Source organism: Ciconia boyciana, chromosome 3, assembly GCF_034638445.1.
Source record: "Ciconia boyciana chromosome 3, ASM3463844v1, whole genome shotgun sequence".
NCBI classification, from domain to species: domain Eukaryota; kingdom Metazoa; phylum Chordata; class Aves; order Ciconiiformes; family Ciconiidae; genus Ciconia; species Ciconia boyciana.
In genome coordinates, this window is record NC_132936.1 from 49,875,501 (window position 1) to 49,898,306 (window position 22,806).

Genomic DNA, 22,806 nt, shown 5'->3' on the forward strand with positions numbered 1-22,806 from the left:
CTTTTAGTTCAGTCTCCCTGACAAACATGGTACTCAAGATGTGTTTTACTATATCTATATAAATGCACTGAAATCGCAGAATTCTTGAAAAAATTATAAAAAATACATTTTGATGAAGTACCTTCCTTTTTTTCCCCACAGGCATTCTGGTTAGTAAAAAGAACTATTTGCTAGTATAATTCACATCTGCTCCGTAGTTACAGTTACAACCAACAGAACATGATGTTATGATTGAAAAACATATTTTGTTTTATGTTTGATTTACTAGTCACACCTTGAAATGAGCTAACAATGGGTTTACAGCCCATCCTCTAGCCATGCACACAAGCACTCCTCCTTTAAATCTGAATTATTACAGGCTGCTTTTCCTTACCTTCTGCAACAGCCATGGGAAGGGGTGCCTCATTCAATAGAGAAAAGCAGGCTACAGTCTATTTTAACTTCTGTTGTCTCAGTAACAGCCCTACTTGAAACGACAGGAACAGAGGTAAACAGACTTTGCAAGTTGTGTTTATGAAGTAAACTTATTCGCTATTAATTTTACCCATTCATTAGGAATTTTAAAATTTCCAGGTAGGTATTTTTAGGTAATATATTGCTTCTGGTAGACTAACACAGTTATTTATCATTATTTGCAATGTTATTGCTGCAGTATCCTTAGCACATGTGATGCTTTGCAGGCATAAAGATGACTTGGTTCTTGTCCCCAGCAGACAACAAGTTATGGTCCTGAAGCTGGGATACGCAACATGTACGCAGAGTTCTGCTTCTGCAGGGCCTCCCTGATTTATAAGACAAATTCTGTTCAGGAGATGCAACCTCTCTGGACATTGAATATGGCTTGAATTGATAACGAGACATAAGAAATTATTCTGCTGGAGAGGGAAGAAGAAGAAGAAAGGAAACTGCTGTTTTTACTTCAGCCACTCTGGGTTTTCTGGTTATTGTTAAACTACATGAGCTCTATTCCACCAGTTTGGTTTTCCTCTTCAAGGGAGTCTGAAAACCAGCAGAAGGTAGAGAAAATTACATCAGGACAAGGACATGGTTCCCTGTATTTCCTCATAAGTAAAATAATTCTCATATCCTCTCCTACTCTCCTGGCAGCCAAGAGGCAACCTCAAGATACAGCCACTCTTTTTTGGCATTGAACCAATGATGCACTCGCTTCCTATGTGTAAGAGATCTTTTGCTTGTAACCCAGGAAGGAGGAGAGGGCTTTTGCATATTTTCAGTATGGTCAAATGGGTTTGTTGATTTTTTTTAGTCCTAACCACTAAAAATAATGTAGCTGCATCCTCCTTCCGACTGACATTTATCCGACTTTATCCACAGGGATCATTTTATCTGGAATGGGAGTAAAACGTCATTTCTTAGGCAGAGCTTGAAACTGCTGCCAGGAGCAAGGAAGCCTTCACCCACCGAGCTGCGAGTCTCTCACAATCGCGTTACTTACACAGCTTGATAATCAACTACTTGCAACAGGTTTTGTAAAACCTGCGAAAATATACAGAATTGTTTTATTTACAAAGTGTGGCTGTGCTGTAATCCAAAAGGAAGGTAAGCACTTTAGACATATGTTTCTCACATGTAGCCATGTTCCCGTAACAGCACTTCTTAGTATTTTTGTCTCCATCATTACAACATTTCCACTCATTTGGAAGTTGACCCTGCTTTGAGCAGGTGGCTGGATCAGATGACTTGCAGAGGTCTCAGCCTAAATAAGTCTATATTTCTATAATTTATCCTATTGAAATGTTCTGCAAGTATTCTTTTTATTAAAAGAAACAGGACATCAGAAAACTCAAACTTTACACCAAGCAGTTGCTGGAGTTATGAGGATACATATTTCTCCCTTGGTATGCATTTTATTGCATAGAGAATGTTTCATATTTTTCTAATATATTCAGTTTTCTTGTTGTCTACTGTATTTTTGTTCATGGTGTAATCTGTTCAGTTGCTAGTATTTGACAGTCAGCTGCTAAAAATGTGGTATAATTTTAAATATGCATTTATGTTTTAGTTGCTGAATCACAGCTGTACCCCAGTAGACTCACAACTGATCTTACCTATCATTTTGGCTTATCAAACCAGTGGCTTTAAAAGCTGTTCCAACTAACACTTGTGCCTAGGTTATAACAGCTACAGGAGGACTTCCTATTTTCTACATACAAAGACTTTCATAACATCAGATCAGATTTAGATGATAAACTACATCAACTCCAACAGAAGCAAATGTGCTCTCTTTTGCATATGTGTGGCATAAAGATATTTTACGTCTACTTACACAAATCAGTATGTCTCACCTCAGTGCGACATTTTTAATAATGCAGAACTGACTGAACCACAAGACATATTGATGTAATATTAAACACTGCATTTAAATTCACAGAAGTGGGACTGCTGACAATGCAGGTCAAACGTCCAATCCTTTACCTGCACATTTTGATATTGCACGAGCTTTTGAGGAGGGAATAAATGGGTTATGTAACTCAGATGCAGGCTGATACAAAGATGCTTTGTCAGGATAAATTTTAGAATTAAAATGGAGTGATAGAAAATGGAGCAAAACCAGACTCTGACACCTCTGAATGCTTGAGACTTTATGCCAAACTTCTCTTATTGTATGTATTGGAGTTTTGTGCAATTTGATAACTGGCTAGTATCTATTTTCTGTTATGTTTAGTTAAAATATACTATTTGTTGCATAACAGATTTCAAGAATTGTCAAAGCACAGAAGGACGCTACCATCTACGTGTCTCCGTGCATCACAGACAGGACTGCTGCAAGTGCCTGTTATAAAGGCTTCCCAATGCCTCCCATTATGAGACCGTGCTTTACTGTAGTTGCAGCTACCCAGTCTTGAGAGTTTGACCCGAACTTCCTAAATCAAGTGTCATTTGTACCTCACGTATTGCTGTGTGGAAAGATTAATCCAGAACAGCTCAATCATTCCATGGATAAGACTAAGGAAAAGCATATTGTTTTGCCCATCTTAAAAAAGCAAATCAAGAAACCACAACGGGCACCTTTTCCTTGAGAGGCACTAGAGCCGTCACAGCTTTGTAAAGAGAGATGTGTGTTTGGCACGGAGGGGCTGCGTAGCGTAGATGTGACCTTGTTAGCCTTTGTTCGACTCTGTCTTGTGAACAAAAAGAAGTGGTTGCCTAACTGTGTAATACCGTTACCTAAAGAAGAAAAAGGCTGGAAAGGCAGCATTAAATTTAAATATTTGGCAAAAAGAAAAAAAAAAAAATTGAAGTCATTACTACAATTGTAGAGTCAAGCAGTCAAGTTAGGAAATGCCAGAATTAGAGGCGAATACCTCCCAATAGAAGAGCGTGCACTATTTCACATGAGACTCTCACAACAATGATGGTAGGTAACAGCAACATGGCTTTGGAAACGTAGTTTCAAAATCTCCCACTGAAAAACACTAAGATACAGGCTTCTAAGAAACTTAAGGAAATGAAACTGGGGATATTCTGCTCCAACAATGTCTCTAGAAATTTCAGGCTAGTCAGTCATTTAATATTAAATTTACGATGGCAAGAGTCAAAGTAGAAATAAAGCAAATACCCATGTCCAGAAAACAAAAATAAAACCCATAAAAGTTTTAGGGTTTTTTTTTTTATTTATTTAGAAGTAAAATAAAACGTGACATTTCCATCTAGAAGCCACTGACATATGCTGTGGTAAATTCAAACACGGAGAGGTGGTTTTAGCTTTCAGATTCCTCCCAAATTCAGCTTCTTCCTCTCGCACTGGAGCCTTGTACAAGCTCTGATGCGCCTGAGGACATATCTGTTTAAGGCAACCGCTGGAGTTCAAGCTTATCAGCAGATGGTGCTTCAAAGACATCATCTTCAACACTTTCTTCTATTGGCTTCATTTTTGCCGAAGTTCTCAGGTAGGGAGACGTCCGGCCTGGGCCTGCCACAGTCACAAAGAAATTACCGATTAATTTAACAACACATACCTGCTAAATACTCCTATTTGTGACAAAGTGTATGCAATCTGATGATCCTGTCCTAGTTCCCTCACGAGAGGATTTTATAAGTGAAGGTGTCTTTGTTATTTGGCCACAGGCATCAGGAAATCCTAGACGTGGGAGAGCCACGCTGCTATGAACCGGCAATGCCTCCGAGGGTCAAACCCTGCGGTCGGCCACAGGCACAGTATTCTCCTCAAATCCTGACCACGTGAGGTGCCCAACGCCGTGTCCCTGGCCATCGTTTTCTCACCTCTACACGCACCCGCTAGTTCTTCTCCACAAACAGCGATGTGAATGACTGCCCTAAGTACAAAAGGGATGTACGTTTGCACACTTGCCTGGGCTGTGAAAAAATTCCTTGGTGTACTGGGCAAACCTCAGGTGGGTACATGATCACAGCTCTAACAGCCTTAAAAGCACAATAAAATTTATGGAAAATATAATGCCCCCATAGCAAAACATAGAGAAAACAAGATTAACGGGTGAAGGCCACGTAACTTTTGGTTGACAGTGATTTCATTGCTCCAAGGCAATCTTTTAGAAAAGCAGCAACTCATAGAGCTTGCCAGAGCAGAGCGCATACCACAGACACTTAAGATGGTAAGACTTAATGGTAAGACATTAAATGGAGTTTTTGTGCAAGTTACTGCTGCAAACTACCTCTATTGTAGTTAAATTTTCAGCATGAGAATCAAATCAGAGAGCAACTTTGACATCAGCCAAACAGGTTTATTTCTCATTGTCCACTCTGAAATTGCATCTGCGCTTGGACTTTTTTTTCTCTCAGTACCTTCTTCTAGAGTTAAACCACCACAATGGTACAAGGTTGTAAACAGCTACAATATGATGACCAAAAAGAGTAGGGAAATCTTTGAAATACCATTTTAGAAGAAAAGAGCAAGAGGTAGTGGTCCTGTCTGACAGATTGTCTGTACACAAGCTAAAAAATCAAATTTTCTTGACAAAAATACTGATAGCCATAACATACTCTTATTGCAGGGCTATTCTTATTACTTTAAAAAAAGTTTATCAGATAAACAGTAAAGTGCTCTGCTAAGGAAGCCTGTTTATGAAGAAGGACTCCTTTGTGCTGCATGTGTTACACACAGAGAAAACACAGCTACAGGCAAGACCAGCGGGTTATCGTGTTACTGCATTTTTAAGTCACATTCGCACAAACACTGTTCGGAATTAGCTTTTTATAACATTTTATGTTAAAAATTTATTAGTATTTTCTTTCAACATTCAAAAACTACCATGATAAAGGGTTATTCACACACATTTTTAAATACTGGAATTGTTAAGCACTTCTTTTTTATTACTTTGTTACTAGTTTATTACCATTTTTAGACTAGTTCTCTTTTGTTTAAAAGTGCTTAGTTCTCTCCAGAAATCAGAAGTAAGAAGCCATAAGTGTGTTGAACAGGATCCAATATTGAGTCTAATAGTATCAAGTTGTTTGGTTCAGAGACATGCCCTTATTTTCTCCAAATACAAAAAACCTTGTCCACTGATGCCTCTATCCAGTGTTGGACAGATGCTCAAGAGACTGAGTCAGACCTTGAACCCAGGCATTCCATACACGACTCTGTTGCCCTCTCTCGAGGACCTAAGCCCAAATGCCTATTAAAACGCCATTTCCCATGAAATCCAATCCTGCTTTTAACCACAAGCTGGGTATAACATAGGGAGCACACATAATGAGATAATACCAATAAAAGCATTACCAAAACAAAACCTTTCTACATTCCTGCTTAGCTTAGAAGTTTGCAAATACAGATTCATAGACCAGCAAATCTCAGTGATCTAAACCACGCAGCACAGAAAAGGAGACTGTATCACTAATACGGATGTGAATGACTATCAAGCAATAGAATTATTGAATAGAAACTAATACCGAAATGTTTTTTAAAGGACTGAAAGTTAGGTGAAGCTACCCTTGTAATCACGTTGAACTATTTCTGCTTAACTCAAATTTTGGAAAAAGAGATGCATCAATTTAATTTACTAATAAATTACATACAGATGGACCGTGGATGTCAAGCACAAGTACCACGTGAAAAACAAATCCCACTTTAATACCTTTTTGAGGATGCTTGCTGAGTTAATACGATGTTATCAACAGAAAACATCATGCTGCAAACGACTCACTCCATAAGCATTATAGAACTCTTGTTGGTTATTTCCTTAATATAAAAGCAAACAGTTAGTTGGGTTTCTTAGTCAATTAAATTCAAAACACAGTTTTGTTAGTAATCGTAGTTTGGGACCTACTAATTAGTATTTTTCACTTTTTCACTACTAAACACTTTGAAAAAAGCTTTATATCAATTTATTGAGAAAATGAGTCAAAGTTGATTGTTTGTAGCACAGATAAAAGCATAATTTAAAAAGTTTGGATTATACAAAAATATAAATGCTCAATTTTTCAAGAATATGGAAATTAGGAGAATAAAACTTATTTGTATTGTAGTAGTCAAATACCATCTTTGTAATGGCAAGCTTTTGTCCACACAACAAGCAATCACCTAGCAATGACAAGACAGTATTTCTGTAGAGCTCCTGTACAGATAAGTTTCTCTTATTAATGTCTTATTCTAATTTAAAAAAAAAAAAGTTTGTCATTTCCATAAGTTCCTCACTAAATCTTATGGGTTTGGTTTGGGGTTTTTGTTTTGTTTTGTTTTAATAAACAAATGTAAGATTGCAGAAGGAGGATCCAGGGGAACAGCACTGGACAGTATGCCTCAGCATGTACCTCATACTGAATCTTAAAAAACAGACCAAAAAAAAGACTAACTGCTGCTCTGAGAGCTCCCAGGAGAAGGTTTTCTGAAAACACAGCAGTAGGAAGGCAAATGGCAGCTTTTTTGTTCAGTTTTCACTGTGATCTGAGAGAAAGTACCTACGTATGGCCACAATCCACACTGAATACAAATCTTTAAGCAGAGCCCACCTTGGTAGCAAACCTCTCATTGGCAATGACAGTACCCAGGAATAACTAACAAGCTATTTTGGCAAAAAGAAAGATTGAAGCGTTACAGTTTAGTGAGATTTCTACCAACCTTTTACAGAAGTCAGAAATTTTGCATTAATCAAAATGCAAAGGAGAAATAAAGGACAATATTTCCCGAGGCGTATGATACACTGCTGTATGGGTAACCCCCCTGCCTCCCCAAAAGTAAGGGAAGTATTGGACTCGGGAGGCTGCTGCCACACCTACTGTTGCCAGTGGGGTGGTGGCATTGGCAGTATCAACTACACCAACCGCTGTTGGACTGAGCAATTTTGGAACATAAAAGACATTTAAACCCCTCTTTCGGGGAAAGTACACAACATACACCAGAAAATACGGTACACAAACCAAGGAAAAGTACAACAGAGGAAAGTGTATTTATCAAGTATGTGCTAAGCATGGATGCATCTTAGGGATTAATGTAATTACAGTTGAACATGTCATGCATTTAGATTACTTTCTCCCAAAGCCGAAATACTGGTGTAAGTGTTTTGCTGCTAAGCCTGAAAAAGAATTTTAATTCAAGCTAATTGCACAAATACATTTTTACAATTTCTTTCAGGCTTCTGAGTGTGCAAATTTGTCCAAGGGTACTCTATGCAAAGGAGTGGCTTCGACTTCATGGAGCTTTGCCGTGGAACAGGTGAGAGCCAGTCGAGAGCTTATGGGTAAAGATCAGAGAACAGACCAACACGGGAGACTTCGTGGCAGGTATCTGCTACAGGCTGCCTGATCAAGAAGAGCAAGTAGATAGAAGCCTTCTTTACACAACTGGATGAAGCCTCATGATCGCAGGCCTTGGTACTCATGGGGAACTTTAACCACCCCAGTATCCGGTGGAAAGTCAACAGGGCTGGGAGCAAGCAGTCCAGGAGATTTCTGGAGAGCGTAGCAGACAATTTCTTCACAAGTGATCGATGAGCCGACTAGGGGAGGGGGTCTGCTGGACCTGTCACTGATGAACAAGGAAGAACTCATCAGGGAGCAGAAGGCTGATGGTAACCTTGGCTGCAGGGTCCAGGAGCTGGTGGAGTTTAAGATACTGAGAAGTGTGCAAGACAAATAGTAGACTTACATCCCTGGACCTGAGAACAGGGGACTGTGGCTTGCTTGGGGATCTACTTGGCAGGAACCCATGAGACATGGCCTGCAAGGGCAAAGGGACCTGAGGACAGATGGTTGATCTTCAAGGACACCTTCCTCAAAACACAAGGACAGTCCATTCCAGTGTACAGAAAGTTGAGCAAGCGTGGTAGAAGGCTGGCATAGATGAGCAGGAAAGTCCTGACAGAGCTCAAACGCACACACACGAAGTGGAAGCAGGGATGAGCTGCTGGGGGGAAATACAGAAACATGGCCCAAGCATGCAGGGATGGAATTAGGAAAGCCAAAGCTCAGCTGGACCTGGATCTGGTGAAGGGCTTCTACAAATACATCTTCTACAAATACATCGGCAACAAAAGGAAGACCAGGGAAACTGTTGGACCATGGCTCAGTGGGGCATGGGACCCAGGGACATGGAAAAGGCTGAGATATTCAATAGCTTTTGTGCTTCAGTTTTTACTTTACAGGTTCGTCTTGAGGCCTCCTGGGTCTCTGAGTCTAGTGGTAGAGACTGGAAGAGTGATACTTGACTTAGAGGAAAGCTGGACTGAATTAGGGACCACTGAAGTCAACAGGGCAAACACAAGACTGTGGAATCACATGGGCTGCATCCAAGTGTGCTGAGGGTTGGCTGATGCAACTGCAAGACCCCTCTCTATCATCTTGGAAAGGTCATGGCAGTCAGGGGAGAGAAAAAAAGGCCAATGTCATGGTCATTTTCAAGAAGGGCAAGGAGAAGCACTCAGAGAACTCTTGGGCTATCAGCCTAACCTCAGTCCCCAGGAAGATTATGGAGCCTGTTTTCCTGGAAGCCATGTCCAAGCACATGAAGCACAGGAAGGTGACTGGCAACAGCCAACATGGATGTACCATGGGCAGATTGTGCCTGACCAGTCTGACCACCTTCTGTGGTGAGATGATGGGCTCTGTGGATGAAGGGAGTACAGTGGATGTTGTTTACCTGGACTGTAGCATGGCCCTCCACAGCCTGCCATAGACTCCTTCTAGCCAAATGGGTGAGAAATGGACTGGATACATGGACTACAGCTTGGGTGAAAAATTCGCTGGACTGCTGAGTTCACAGGGTGGTGAACAGCAGTACAAAACCCAGCTGGCAGTTGGTTACCAGCAGTGTCCCTTGAGGGCCAATACCCATACCAATATATTGAACTTTATAGTTCAATATATTAACGACCTGGATGACGGGATGGAGTGCAATCCCGCAAAGTTCACAGACAACAGCCAAGTAGTGAGGGAAACTGTTGACAGGCCAGAGGGTAGGGTGGCTAGTCAGAACGGGCCTTCAGAGGCTGGAGGAAAGAACTGACAGAAACCACATGAAGTGCACCAAAGGCAAATTCCTGCACCTGGGACACAAGAAGCCTACAAAGCAGTACAGGCTGGGCATCAACTGGTTGGAAAGCAGCTTTGCAGAAACAGGCCAGGGGGTCCTGGTGGACACAAAATGGAATATAAGTCAGCAGAGTGCCCCTGCAGTGAAGAAGGCCATCCATATATTGGGCCATATTAGCAGCATATATTGGGCCATATTAGCAAGAGCAGAGCCAGCAGGTCAATGAAAGAGATTAACCCCCTCTATTTGGCACTTGTGAGACAGGATCTGGAGTGCTGTGTCCAGTTTGGGGCTTCCCCGTACAAGAAAGACATGGACATACTGGAGCGAGAGCAGTGGAGAGCAACCAAGATGGTCAGGGGCTGGAGCACATGACGTACACGGAGCGGCTGCAAGAACTGGGTGTGTTCAGCCTTATGAACAGAAGGTTCTCAGGGGATCTTACTGTTGTCTTCGGCTACCTAATGGAAGGGTATAAAGAAGACAGAGCCAGACTCTTCTTGGAGGCATGCACTAAAGAACAAAGGACAATAGTCATGAGTTGCAATAAGGGAAATCTTTTTCACCATGAGGGTGGTAAGGCCCTGGAACAGGTCGCCCAGAGAGGCTGTGAAATCTTCCACCTTGGAAATATTAAAAGCTTAACTGGACATGGCCCTGAGTAACCTGCTCTAGCTGACCCTGCTTTGAACATGGGGTTGGACTAGAGGGTCTCCAGAGGTTCCTTCCAATCTCAACTGTTCTGTGAGTCTAAATGTCCTTTCAGGGAACAGGAGAAATAAAGAAAACAACACTGGAATTTTCATCAAACCATATCCCAGCTGTCACCCTCGACATGCTAGTAGGGTGAAACACTAGCAGGGCTTTTGTTCCCGTCTAACTGGGCATGCAGACTATACCAATGTTATGCAGTGAAAACAGATAGGAGTGAAAACTTCCAAATCTGAAGGAGTTCCTGGATGAGAACTGTGAGGAACACAATGGAGAACAGATAATTAAATGGGAAAGTGCAAATACTTTAAATCACTTTCTCTTCTTAGCAGAGAGTTTAAGCATAATAAATAACTGGCAGTGGTTTTGAATTCTAATTACTGAAGAATAATATTTCCCAAATCAAAATAAATAATCCTTTAAGATCCTTTTAATTTCTGTTAAACTAACAGCTTATGCCAAATTAGAAAACTGAGCATCTTCTGGGTTTTTTTGTTCAACAGCTGCTTTCAGAGTTCAGGCTACTGTTGAAGCTGAGATTCTGGAAAATGAAAAGTAAAAAATAACAATAGCCTATAAAGAATCGTTTAGAAGGTTTCTGTAAAGGAATAAATTCCAAGAGTAGAAGGAAAAAGGTCAGATATGGTTTATTCCTCCATTTCATCTGTTCTCTACTACTCCTGTCATACAAAGCACAGGAGAGGAGAGCCTGACAGGATATTTGGAGATTTTCCAGGTGGCATCAAAATATTGGTGGTACACCACATTTCTCCAGACCCTGCCAATACAAACTATTGTACTGGAGGAAATGCAGAGCACCAAGTTGCTGAGCGAAAAAGTTCTGTTTGGGTTTTTAATTCCTATAAGCACCAGTCACAGACCAAAGGAGATACTACTGTGACAGGCATTGTACATTCACAGTTTTGCCCCATTGCTATAAACATTCCATATTATGCCTACACATTCACATTATGCCAAAAATTATTACAATACATGCTGGTGTTTTTGCCAGCATCTACATGAGGTAGCTTCAGTTAGCATACAAGGCCTTATGCATCTTATGAATTTCCTATAGTTAGGTCCCTCCACTTAAGTTGATGTACAGCAGCATCCAAAAAGCTACAGTCTGCTCCCACTGAAGACAACAGGAGTTCTACAATCATCTCTAATGATCAACCAAGCTGTGTTCAAAACTGGCATCAACTATTTTGAGCACTCACGAAGAGAGGATGCAGAGGAAGTCCCGCGAAGAAACATCTGCAAGCCATCCTCACTGTCACTGGTGCTGGCCATACTGTTTCTCATCTGCATCACAGAGAGCTGTGAGCAAAGACTAGGCTGTCGATCAATCTTTTTTGAAGCCTAAACCAAAAAAAAGTAAAAATTATTATTTTTTAAAAAGGTATCAAGTAAATTAAAATAAAAATGGAAAATAACTATTTCCTGTGTAGTAGATGCTCTGGTCTCAGCAATGACTATTCATGAATTAAGAAGCTGGTTAGAGCAGAAGTTTCTATGCAGTGTAAGTTGATTTAAATGAAAACAGAAGATGCCAGTAATATATTGGAATTAGAACAGTGACAAGCATGAAACCTCAGGTTAGTTATTAAATTTTAATTCTGCTTTGCACTGGACTTTTCACGTATTTTCTTACAGAAAGGTTGATTTTTATTATTTGGTAATTCATTATTCAGGTATGATGCTCTACAATTAAATACAGCCTTTATGATGAGCCTGGTCCTCCTCGCTAAACAAAACAGCATGCTACATATAGAGTTTAGCAATTTATGTCTTAACAGAAACTTGTTCACTTTCCTGGCTTTTCATTTCATCGTGTTAGAAAACAGTGAATGTCATTCCTTCCTAGTAGATGATCATTTGGCTCTTGATTTTACTGAAGACAGATTAAATGCATCATATGAACATTATCCTCTGCCTGTCAAATGGTCTTAGGAGCGTCCGTTTGCTTTGAGTAGTCTTCCTGAGAAGTCTTTGTACTATAATATTTATATGAACCCATACACTGTACCTTGTTAAGTATTACTGCAAGTCAGAATGCTATTTTAGGTGTATGTGAAAGGTAGTAATCAATGACAAAAGCATAATGGGTAACTCCACTTTACTGAACTTTGTCAGGAATTAGCATCATGTGGAGAGGAACGACAGTTGTTCCAACAGTAGTGAAAATCTCCTTAGGTAGGAAAAAAATCACAGGGTTCCTTACAAATAAATGGATACTTTTCTGTTTTCCAACATACAATGAATTAATATTCTTATCTTCTTAGTACCATCTTGATTATGAATAATCTATACTGGATTTGGTTTAGTTGCTCTCTTGTATGTCCCCTGTGTACAGAAGTCTACTACAAAATTTTCTGTTGAGACTGTCACCAGCTAAAAAGCATTGAAGACACCAATAATATGTGTATTTGACAACGAAGCCTGTGAGAAGTGACATGCCCATAGGGTGCTGGCAATGGGGAAATAAAGGAGAATTTACTCGACAGACAGTTCTTGTCCTACGTTATGTAGGACGGGCTTGTGCAACAGGATTTTCATTTGAGGAAGAATAAAAAGATACTACAAATTTCCCAAATGCTCACTTTTAATTTTTATAACATACATTTTTCAAAAGTTACTGTGATAAAATGGCAACAATAATCTTAAATTCAAGTGACTATTTTCACTGAAGACTCGGTACAAACTCAAGTTAAAGTGAAAATATCATTTAATTAAGAAATATACATAAAATTGTGAGGCCAGATTTACATATCTGTATATGATTTTAGGACGGCGAGTGAAATATATACTCAGTGCATTAAACAGAGTGGCAAATAGAAGTGTCAAAACTGTTATTAGCTGGAATAAAGTTAAATGGAACTTTTCTGTTCATACTGACTCATCTGTACATTATATAGCTATACTTGAACCATGCAGTGGGAAATACAGACAGGTTAAGTACAGAAATAGAAAGTCCCTTTCAGCCTTGATCTCACCTAACCCAACAGGTTGGACACCCATTTGATTTTACAGGCTGCGCACATACAACACAGCGCTAATCAAAATAAACCTTTCAAACAGGACTGCCATGCGATGACAGCAATACCTGCGGCTGCAACACAACAGGAGCGTTAGAAGGGAGGAGGCAGAAGCTGGGGGAGCTCACTGCTCTCGCAAGGAAGCCTAAAACGAATGTACTGATGACAAATGCTTGTGCTGTTGTTTTTATAAAAGTGTGCAGATGTTAAGTCAAAGGAGGCAAAAAGTTTGGTGGGGTTTTTTTAATACTTAGAAGGTATGATAAGGACCATTCACTTAAAAACAATCAATTACAACCTTACAATGAGTATTTTATTATACTTCCATTTCAAGAAATATTTATACTAGTGTTGAAGCTCTACAGTGCCAGAATTCAGCAGCACAAGTTCGTTGCAGATGGCTGTATACTGGGCATGACAACCTAATGCTGTCATGCATGTGTTAAAAAAGAAAATGAGGGAACGAAAGAGGAAAGAAAAGAGGAAAATAAAACAGAGAATAGAAAAGAGAAAAAAGAGAAAAAGGAAAACGGGGAAAAAAGAGAAAAAAGAAGAAAGAGGAAAAAAGAGGGGAAAAAAGAAAAAAGAAAAGGCAAGGTGAGAAGGAGTGTGGAGAACAGCAGTCTCCCAGGAGAGGCAGTCTGAATGCACACACAGGAGGCACGTCGCTACATGTTCCTTTCAGATGCCATGACTTACTGTCTATGCAGATGTGGGTTTTATTACAGAAAATCCTCCTGTAATTCTTTTTTGTTAAAAAAAAAGCTTTAACCACACACTTTATAAGATGTATTTTATAGATGGTACATTCCCGCTAGATCACTTTTGTCTTGCTGCATTAGTAAGATGAAAACAGTGATCCAAAATAGTTCTGAGGATCTGACTGCAAGACAGTGTAATCCTCTATTTCATTGACCAGAAGGCAGAATAAGCAGTGCTTTATTGCTATTAAATTGTTTCTTCAGCAATTCTTTCTTTTCTCTTTCTATAGCCAGGACAAAACTGGGAGAACTTACAATGTCTAACTGGCCATAAAGACATTACAAGTTCAGCCTGCTGATGTCTGCGGTATAAGTAGCAGTGGCAGTCATTCCCTTCGGATCATTTTCCAGTAAATTCACAACTCTGCAGAAGTAACTATTTAACTTATATATAAGATATTTATGGGCAAGCTGATGAGAAGGATTTTTGCTCTGAGTTAGTGTGAGTTAAATCAATACAGACAGAATATGAAAATACTGTATTATAAAATTATAAAGCTTTTCATAAATGATGGTGAAAGTTCTTCAAATAAATTATATATGAGAACCCTACAGCCACTCCATAAATAATAAAAAAACCCCACCAGCAGCTGAGTTACCATCCAAATCTTGAAAAGGCATGTAACTAAGTAAGGAGACAAAGTGAATAAAACAAGACAATCGATACACCCAGAACTACACCCAAACCACTTACTGTGACACCTAAAACACACTCCCTCTACATGCAAAGAAGAATGAGTTATATTCAGACCACTGAGTATTTTATATGTATTTATATTTATTTATATTTTATATGTATTTCATGCCTCCTTCCACTAATTACATTGTATCAACCTAATGTTCCTTTTGCTGGTTTTTTTTTTTTTTGTATTTGCAACCCTCAAACACATGTTAAAATTATTCTTCTTGGCAATCAGTACTACCCAGTTGTTTGATCCCAGCAAGCAAATTCTTTAAGAAAAAGCCCTGAAGCTTCTTTGTACAAAGGCACCCATTTGTTAATGAGAAAGGATACCCAGGGAGAAGCACCTTTTTAGCTAACAGCCATGACAACTACTAGTTGGTTAGAAATATTTGCGCTAGCCAATCAGTTCTGAATCTCAGTTATTCACCTTTCTTGCACATTACCGTGCTAACTTTAACCAATATTGCTTCTGACAGAACTGCTGCACTGACTCATACTTTGGCTCTAAAAGGCAATGAGTGTGAATTCAGCAGCTGATAGCAGGAGGTTAAAAAAAGGTGCTTTAAGAGGATTTAAAATTGAAGTAACAATACATTTGTGTGGGGGAGGAAAATTCCCAAATGAAATTTCAGTTGCTTACCTTGTCATTTAAGGTTGGGTCATTCAATGAATAGAGTTTATTTGTAATGTCTTTGCCAATAAGATACTTAAAGATCTCATAAAGAAATGGTTCAGATTCCAGAAAGTAAGTCAGCCTTTCCCTGGACCAGCACAGGAACTTGCAGTTATCGTCTGCGATAATGGTGACCTGAGAAAATACATGCTCAGAATTAGCACATTTAAAAAATGCTTTATAATTAGCACATTTAAACATGCTTTAAAGTAAGTGATACCATTCTATTTGTGCCTCCAGTTAAAATAACTCTTAAAGCCATAAAACTTTTCGGTATCCCGTAGGACGTAATATTTACAAATGTAAAACACCTCAGATATTTATTAACTGATAAGCATTGCCAGTTTGTTTTTCAGAAAACCTGGGGGGAGATAATGGGGGAAAACCTCTCATACGTTCCAAACTGTAAAAGCATTTCTGTTAGAGGAGATTCACATATAAAGTCAGTCCTACAGTGATGACACGACTCACATCCCAATAGGCCTACGTGTTGCTTGGTTTTATTTTATGTCACTGTCACCAAACAGGAACAACCGGTATAATCCAAAGGTCTCCATCAAAAAGTTTTTAGTGGTTTTGGTTTTGTGTTTTTTTTAAAGTTTCGCCTTTCTCTCTTCACTGTCAGCCCTGCTGATCCCAGGAGTACCACCTTCTAGCAGGTGAGCTAAGGCTCTGTTCGCTGAGTTAGTGGTAATTCTGCTATCGATAGTCACAGAGGAGCTTGCACCCTCTCCAGGGCGGCTGGACCTGCCAGGTTCGTCCCCCTGTGCCGGCAGAGGGCAATGGCACACTGAAACCTGCACCGCTGGGCTGATGGAAGGGAACAGACTTTCGCAAGGGGAAGTCAGTCATCTACGAAGAAATCAGGTGCTCTCTGCTATTACAAGCTAACGTTACCTCCAGAAAAATTAAAAGTATATAAAGCCTAAGAAATAATGGGAAACTGTCATGTATCCATGGATTTTAACTTCACGGTCTGGAATACAAGCACACAGGCTGAGGAAGAATTTGCCAGCATTGCCAGCAGATGGGGTCCTTAAGATTGAATCCGTGTCCTCTTGCAATGGCAACGCTGAGAGCGTTTATATGGCAGTAACAAGCAGAACTCACGAGTGAAGGATGTACAGATTACAATAATTTTTAAGGCAGGCAGAAGTTGAGGCATGAGCCTTTTGCCTTCAGAGGGACCGATTCGTATCCAGTCGCTTATGAGAGAAACAGCTGTGCCAAGAGGGCGGCCGTGCTGCAGGACACCTCGCTGCTGCGAAATGAATACATCTGGACAACTCCCTCTCCTTGGCGTTAAGCCTAGTATTTGACTGGAACATATGACATCAATCACTGATTTTAGAGTCTACATTGCTCTCCCTCCCTCCCCTTCTGCCAGGGCATCCATGTGGATGTACCCAGTCAGCCACAGTCCAGTCATTACTACACATACGCAGTTAAAGAACAAAAAGTCAGAGGCAGCAAAATAGCCATTGCAGTACTATGTGAAAAAAACCTTCTCTAACAGTATTTTTTCCCACAAGCTGTAGTATAAGACTTCCTTTAATGTAGTAGCATAACTACACTGATAGAGACATATACCCTTATTGTTCCCCGTATGAATATTTTTATTCAGAATACTGTGATCTCTTTCAGCTTACGTTGCTTTAACAACTTTCAAAATGACAGAAGCATTAATACATTTAGATAAATACCAATTTCAAACTACTAGTGCCTGAATTTTGTCTTTCATTTTAGTAACACCAAATATTACAATAATTATTTTTCCTCTTCTGTTTTTGAACCAGTGATGAGACTGCTCACATCATCTCTTTTTCCAGTCTCTGAAATTATTTGTCCTCAATAATCTCTTAACACACAATAAACTTGAAAACAGTAAAAGAGAACAGAATAGCAAAAGCCGGATTGCTCAGCAAACACCATCATAATACTGTTTTGCAGCATTTCGTTTTAAAAGTTATTCCTGATATGGTCCATCATGAAACACCAGTACTAGAAAGCTAGCAAAATTATGCAAGTCAAGTAGTTCACTGTTGATCAAATTTATACTCTGTTCTTTAATGATCTCATCAGTTCATATCCAGTGACATTTAAACCAAAGTGTACCTGGAATTTTTCCCCCCGGTTCATCTGCGTTGATCGAAATTCGGGAGAATCTATAAAGGCACAGGGGTAAATATTATGCAGAAAATGCCCTCGATAAGACACCTTCATTCTGGAAATAAAAATGTATGAAACAACATTTTAAAGTCATGGAAGTTGATTAATTTAATCTCAATTTGGATGTGATTATTGACAGTGGTAATGCAGCAGGTAACAGGCAAAAATATGTCCATCTTCTGGAATTTCAGCCCCAGAGCTAACCTATTTTCTGCCTAAACCTCCACCGATTGCAAGCAGAACAGGCTGCCAGCCAATTCGAATGGCCAGACATGGCGTGTACCCTCAGAACATTGCTATTCAAAATGAAGAAGGTCTGTAGGGTTACGCTATACAGCCAGACCAGAATCAGGCTTCCTTTACATAACTAGCTTTGCAGTAATGAGCAGTTAATGACTTCAAAGAAAAACGATGAAAGAGCTTCAAGATTACAGCCTGGCCATGGGCATTTATTTTACGCTTTCTCACCTGGGTCCTGTCAGCCTCTGGGCAGTGCACCTGCCCCTCTCTGCTTGCATGTACATGTGCAATGAATCAATTCCAATAGACCTGTTTTAAAGTCTACTGAAGCGATATTTTTTCCGTCCCTCATGCACAATATTTTTTAACCTTAAAACCTGAGAATGCACTGAGAAGATGACTTAGATATCTAAGACTCAAACAAATCTCTTGCTTGTTCTGGAAGACACCTGCCTTTGGTCTTATACAAATCTAATTCCCATTAAAGTCCATGCAGCTGTGCACACAAGTGGAGGCATAATATGCTTCCACTAAGAGACATCACTGTCATTTGAAAACTGTGTCACAAAATAGTCTATGGCTGTAGACTATTCGGCTATAGACCATAACATGCTACAAACCGTAACATTTAAAAAGCTAACAAAAACCCCAACAACTTTCTAATCTATTCAACCATCACACAAAGCATAAGAGTGTCCCCAAGTTTTACAGAACCTACTTCCCCTTCAGCAGGATGCTCAGCCTATCATCAACTGATGTTTTATCTTCTGCAGCATAGGCTTGACCTGTCTTTAAACTCTGAATGTTGCAGAACTGTCCCGTTAGTCTTTGGAAGAGCTCTGGAGGCACATGGAGAGGTTCAAACATTCTCTTGTAGAGGCTGCTAAGCTCCTTCTCTATCTTGATCTAGAATGCAAAAACAAAAGACATCAATAAACACAGAGGCATTAGTTAAAAAAGGGTAAGTGTGCACATGCTTTAGTTGCTACGTTTGAGGAACATCTTTGTCTTTGAAATGTTTAGGCAAGGAAAGAAGTGGTAAATGTGCGACATTTATCCACAAACACTGCCGATGAGAGGGTGACCAAAACCTTATCTAAAATTAGCCAGGCTGGCACACTGGTGCTTTAGGATGCTATTCCATCCGAGTGGCACATTAAATCAGACACAAGGAGTCTTCTGAGACTTCTGTTGATGTAACAGCGAAAAGGACTTGGGCCAGACTTACACAGGAGAAAAATGAGGTTGCCTGCATTTTTCACACCATATGCACACCTCGTTCTGGCCATCCCTCAGGCTCTCTTGGGAGCCCCTTTCATCCCTGAGCTTCTTGGCTTACTTGTAGTAGAAAAGCAGTACTATGAGTCTTGAAAAACAAACCCATCATATTGAAGCCACGTGTGATGAGGTAGGAAAAAAAAAAACCATTGCCAGCTGAACATCCCACATCTAGGAGCCCACCCAAACTCAGGCAGTGGCAATGAGGGAAAGGAAGTTGGCTGAAATCCCAAGGCTGGAAGTCTTTCCTGAATGAAGGTAGCAGGGAATGAGACAGTGTCCCAGCCTCCCCGAAAGCAGAGGCAGCCTGAACAAAGCCTGCATATTTGCTGGGAGGAAAACAAATTAGAACAAATAAGCATCAGGTAATGAAAAGACAAAATATAAGGAAAAGCAACCAAGAAAAAAGGCAGAAAAAGAAGAAAAGGAGTCATCACTTCCAACAAACGAGAATATTCCAAGTTTACACAACTTTCTAGATTTTTTTTTTATTTCAATATAAAAAACAGGGGAGAAGAGAAGGCAGCAGCACAGGAGTCCAGGAGTCACTTTTCAGCTGATGGTAGCCAACAGTGGGAATCAAGAAACTTCTGGTCACCCTGTGGCTGGAGGAGGTGGGGAATCCAGAACGACCACAGGAGGCCCCAGGCTGTCTGAGGCCCATGAGGACTTCAAACTGTCACTATTCCCAGCCCAGGAGAGCATTTTAGGGTGAAAATATTAGTCTTTAGCCCCTATGAGATGTATGCATTCCACATCAAAAATCCTCCCTGAGCTGTTTTCGGTAGAATTACATATGTGTGTGAAATAGTAAATCAAGCATAATGAAAAGTTTTGGGAAAATTGAGAAAGTTTCCTTGTTACATTCCAAATTTAGTTACATATAGAACAAATTGAGCTGAGGCAGAAACTTTCTAGATTTATGGAACCATGTTTGGAGTATTTCACACACAGCCTCAATCTCCGATGAGATCCATCCCACATCCCAACAAAAGGATATCCCAAACCTGCAGACTTCACTTTTTACCCAGACAGCCTCAAACCATGAAAAGTGAAAGCAAGTTCATAAACCATGAGGATCTTTATGCAGCCTCCATGTGGAACACACACCAATACCTGTTTCCAAGGGCTTAATGTAAAAAAGTCTCCTGAGAGCCCTCCTGAGAACTTTCTTTTCCTTATACACAGCTGAACTTATTGTCAACTTTGTGTACAGTATCTGTGTACATTTACCACCCACAACTGTATTAAAGCATTCAGTTTGATTTTTTGATGCGTCCATACATAAGCTTCAATCAAATGTGAATTACTGCCTCCTCAAAAGATTTAAATGGATCTTCCTATTTCATTACTCTGTCAACATTTTGTTACGTCTCCCTCCTATGAATTAATCTCTGCCCCAGAAATGCTATCAGGACCGAGAAGAGGAGGGCTAGAATATAAATGTTCAGACAAGATTAACAATAGTCACAGAATCACAGAATGGTTGAGGTTAGAAGGGACCTCAGGTCATCTCATCCAAAATCCCTAATCAAGCAGGCTAACCTAGAGCAACGTTGCCCAGAACGATGTCCAGATGGTTTTTTAGTATCTCCATGGATGGAGACTCCACAACCTCTCTGGGCAACCTGTGCCAGTGCTCAGTCACCCCCATAGCAAAAAAAGCGTTTCCTGATGTTCAGACGGAGCCTCCTGTGCTTCACTTTGTGCCCATTGCCTCTGGTCCTGTCACTGGGCACCACTGAAAAGAGCCTGGCTCTGCCTTCTTTGCACTCTCCCTTCCAGTATTTATATACATTGATAAGATCCCCTGAGCCTTCTCTTCTCTAGGCTCAACAGTCCCAGCTCTCTCTGCCTTTCCTCCTATGAGAGATGCTCCAGTCCCTTAATCATCTTTGTGGCCCTTCGTTGGGCTCTCTCCTGTATGTCCATGTCTCTGTTGTACTAGGGAGCCCAGAACTGGACCCAGCACGCCAGATGAGTCTCACCAGTGCTGAGTAGAGGGGAAGGATCACCCCCACCTTGACCCGCTGGCAATGCTCTTCCTAAATGCAGCCCAGGATACTGTTGCCCCTCTTTGCTGCAAGGGCCTATTACTGGCTCATGTTCAACCTGGTGTCCACCAAGACCCTCAGGTCCTTTTCTGCAAAGATTTTTTCCAGCTGGCTGGCCTTCAGCATACATTGGTGCATGGAGTTGTTCCTCCCCAGGTGCAGGACTTTGCACTTCTTGTTGAACTTCATGAGGCTCCTGTTGGCCCATTTCTCCAGCCTGTCAATGCCCCTCCGGTTGCTCCCCCCCAACCTTCTGGCCTCTCAGCCACTCCTCCCAGTTTTGTGTCATCAGGGTACACTCTGCCCCATCATCCAGATCATTAATGAAGATATCAAACAGGACTGGGCCCAGTATTGACCCCTAGGTTACACCACTAGCGTACATACCATACACTGGTTTAGTGTGCATATCTCCAAAAAGACTTCATACCCCTGACCACCACCCTCAGCCCAGCCGTTCAGCCAGTTTTCAATCCATCTCACTGTCTCCTCATTCAGCCCATAATTCAAGTTTCTCTATGAGGAGTTCATGGAAGACAACTACCAGAGGACATGGAAGTTGAAAGCCTTACTAACGTTACTGTAGAAAATATCCACCACTCTCCTCTCATCTACCCAGCCAGTCATTTCATTGTAGAGCATTATCAGGTTGGTTAAACATGACTTCCCCTTGGTGAATCCATGCTGACTGCTTCCAATCACCTTCTTGTCCTTCACGTGCCTGGAAATGGTTTCCAGGATTAGCTATTCCATTACCTTCTCAGGGATCAAGGTGAGGCTGACTAGCTTGCAGTTCCCTGGGTCCTACTTCTTGCCCTTTTTGAAGAAAGCAGTGGCATCTGCTTTCCTCCAGTCCTCAGGCACTTCTCCGTCACCATGATTGTTCAAAGATTATCAAGAGTGGCCTCACAGGTGACATCAGCCAGGTCCCTCAGCATTCGTGCATGCATGCCATCAGGGCTCATGGACTTACATATGTCTAGTATGTCACTCGGCCTCAAGTTACACTAGTTTCACACTGAATCAATTACTAATTACGTCTTCCACCAATGACTACATTTATATGAAACAGAAGTTTTGAATTTCCTATATGTTCCTTATGCCACAGTCTTTAACACCTCAGAGGACATCTACATGGACAAAACAAAGGTTAAATTTAAACAAAACAAGAGATTAAATTTAAACTAGCAAGAGAAATTGCGTCAAGGATTGCCCTGAACTGTTTGATTTCAAAATATGTTCCATGTAAGTGTGAAGTTGGATGACAATTTGTTTTGCTGACAGGTTCTCCCTCATTTTTAACAGCCGTACCAATTTAATTTGCACCTCTTTCTATACATGACCCCTCCAACTCAAAGAAAGATAAATTCCTTTTTCAGATGAACATACAAGTAGCTCCCAAGACTCCTGAATTCAAAACAACGCATACAGACATGAGGACAGGATTTGGCCCTGGAGTGCTAATGCAATCCTTTACTAGCACATAATTCAGGTTTCACAATCTTCCTCTAATGTACAATACTTAAAAGGGAAAGCAGACATAACCGCTTTCTTAAAGATTGATCAGATTGGACACTGTAGATATATTTTAGATGGCCTCCCTCGTAACAGACTCTTCACCCTTCACAAGCCCAGCTGACTGCTTCTCCAGTCATGCTTGTGGGTCATATTCCAAGTGAACCATACGGGTAGGTTTAATGTTTTGTTCAGCAGTGGTTGAAATATTCT

General features: G+C 40.6%; 1 protein-coding gene across 3 annotated transcripts in view; it reads right to left on the bottom strand.

The window, feature by feature from the left end:
- Positions 1–3,663: 3,663 nt before the first annotated feature.
- The window catches only part of POPDC1 (popeye domain cAMP effector 1), a 33,763-nt gene continuing 14,620 nt past the window's right edge, over positions 3,664–22,806 (bottom strand). For 2 of the 3 annotated variants that reach the window (XM_072855583.1, XM_072855584.1), the window contains 5 exons: positions 18,465–18,652; positions 17,453–17,561; positions 15,305–15,472; positions 11,401–11,542; positions 3,664–3,934 (listed from right to left, as the gene is read on the bottom strand). In XM_072855583.1, coding sequence (XP_072711684.1) covers positions 3,810–3,934; positions 11,401–11,542; positions 15,305–15,472; positions 17,453–17,561; positions 18,465–18,652 — 732 coding nt within the window. In that variant the 3' untranslated portion in view covers positions 3,664–3,809. Of the gene's footprint in view, positions 3,935–6,077; positions 6,182–11,400; positions 11,543–15,304; positions 15,473–17,452; positions 17,562–18,464; positions 18,653–22,806 lie in introns of all 3 variants that reach the window. The other variant, XM_072855585.1, reaches the window with a different exon arrangement.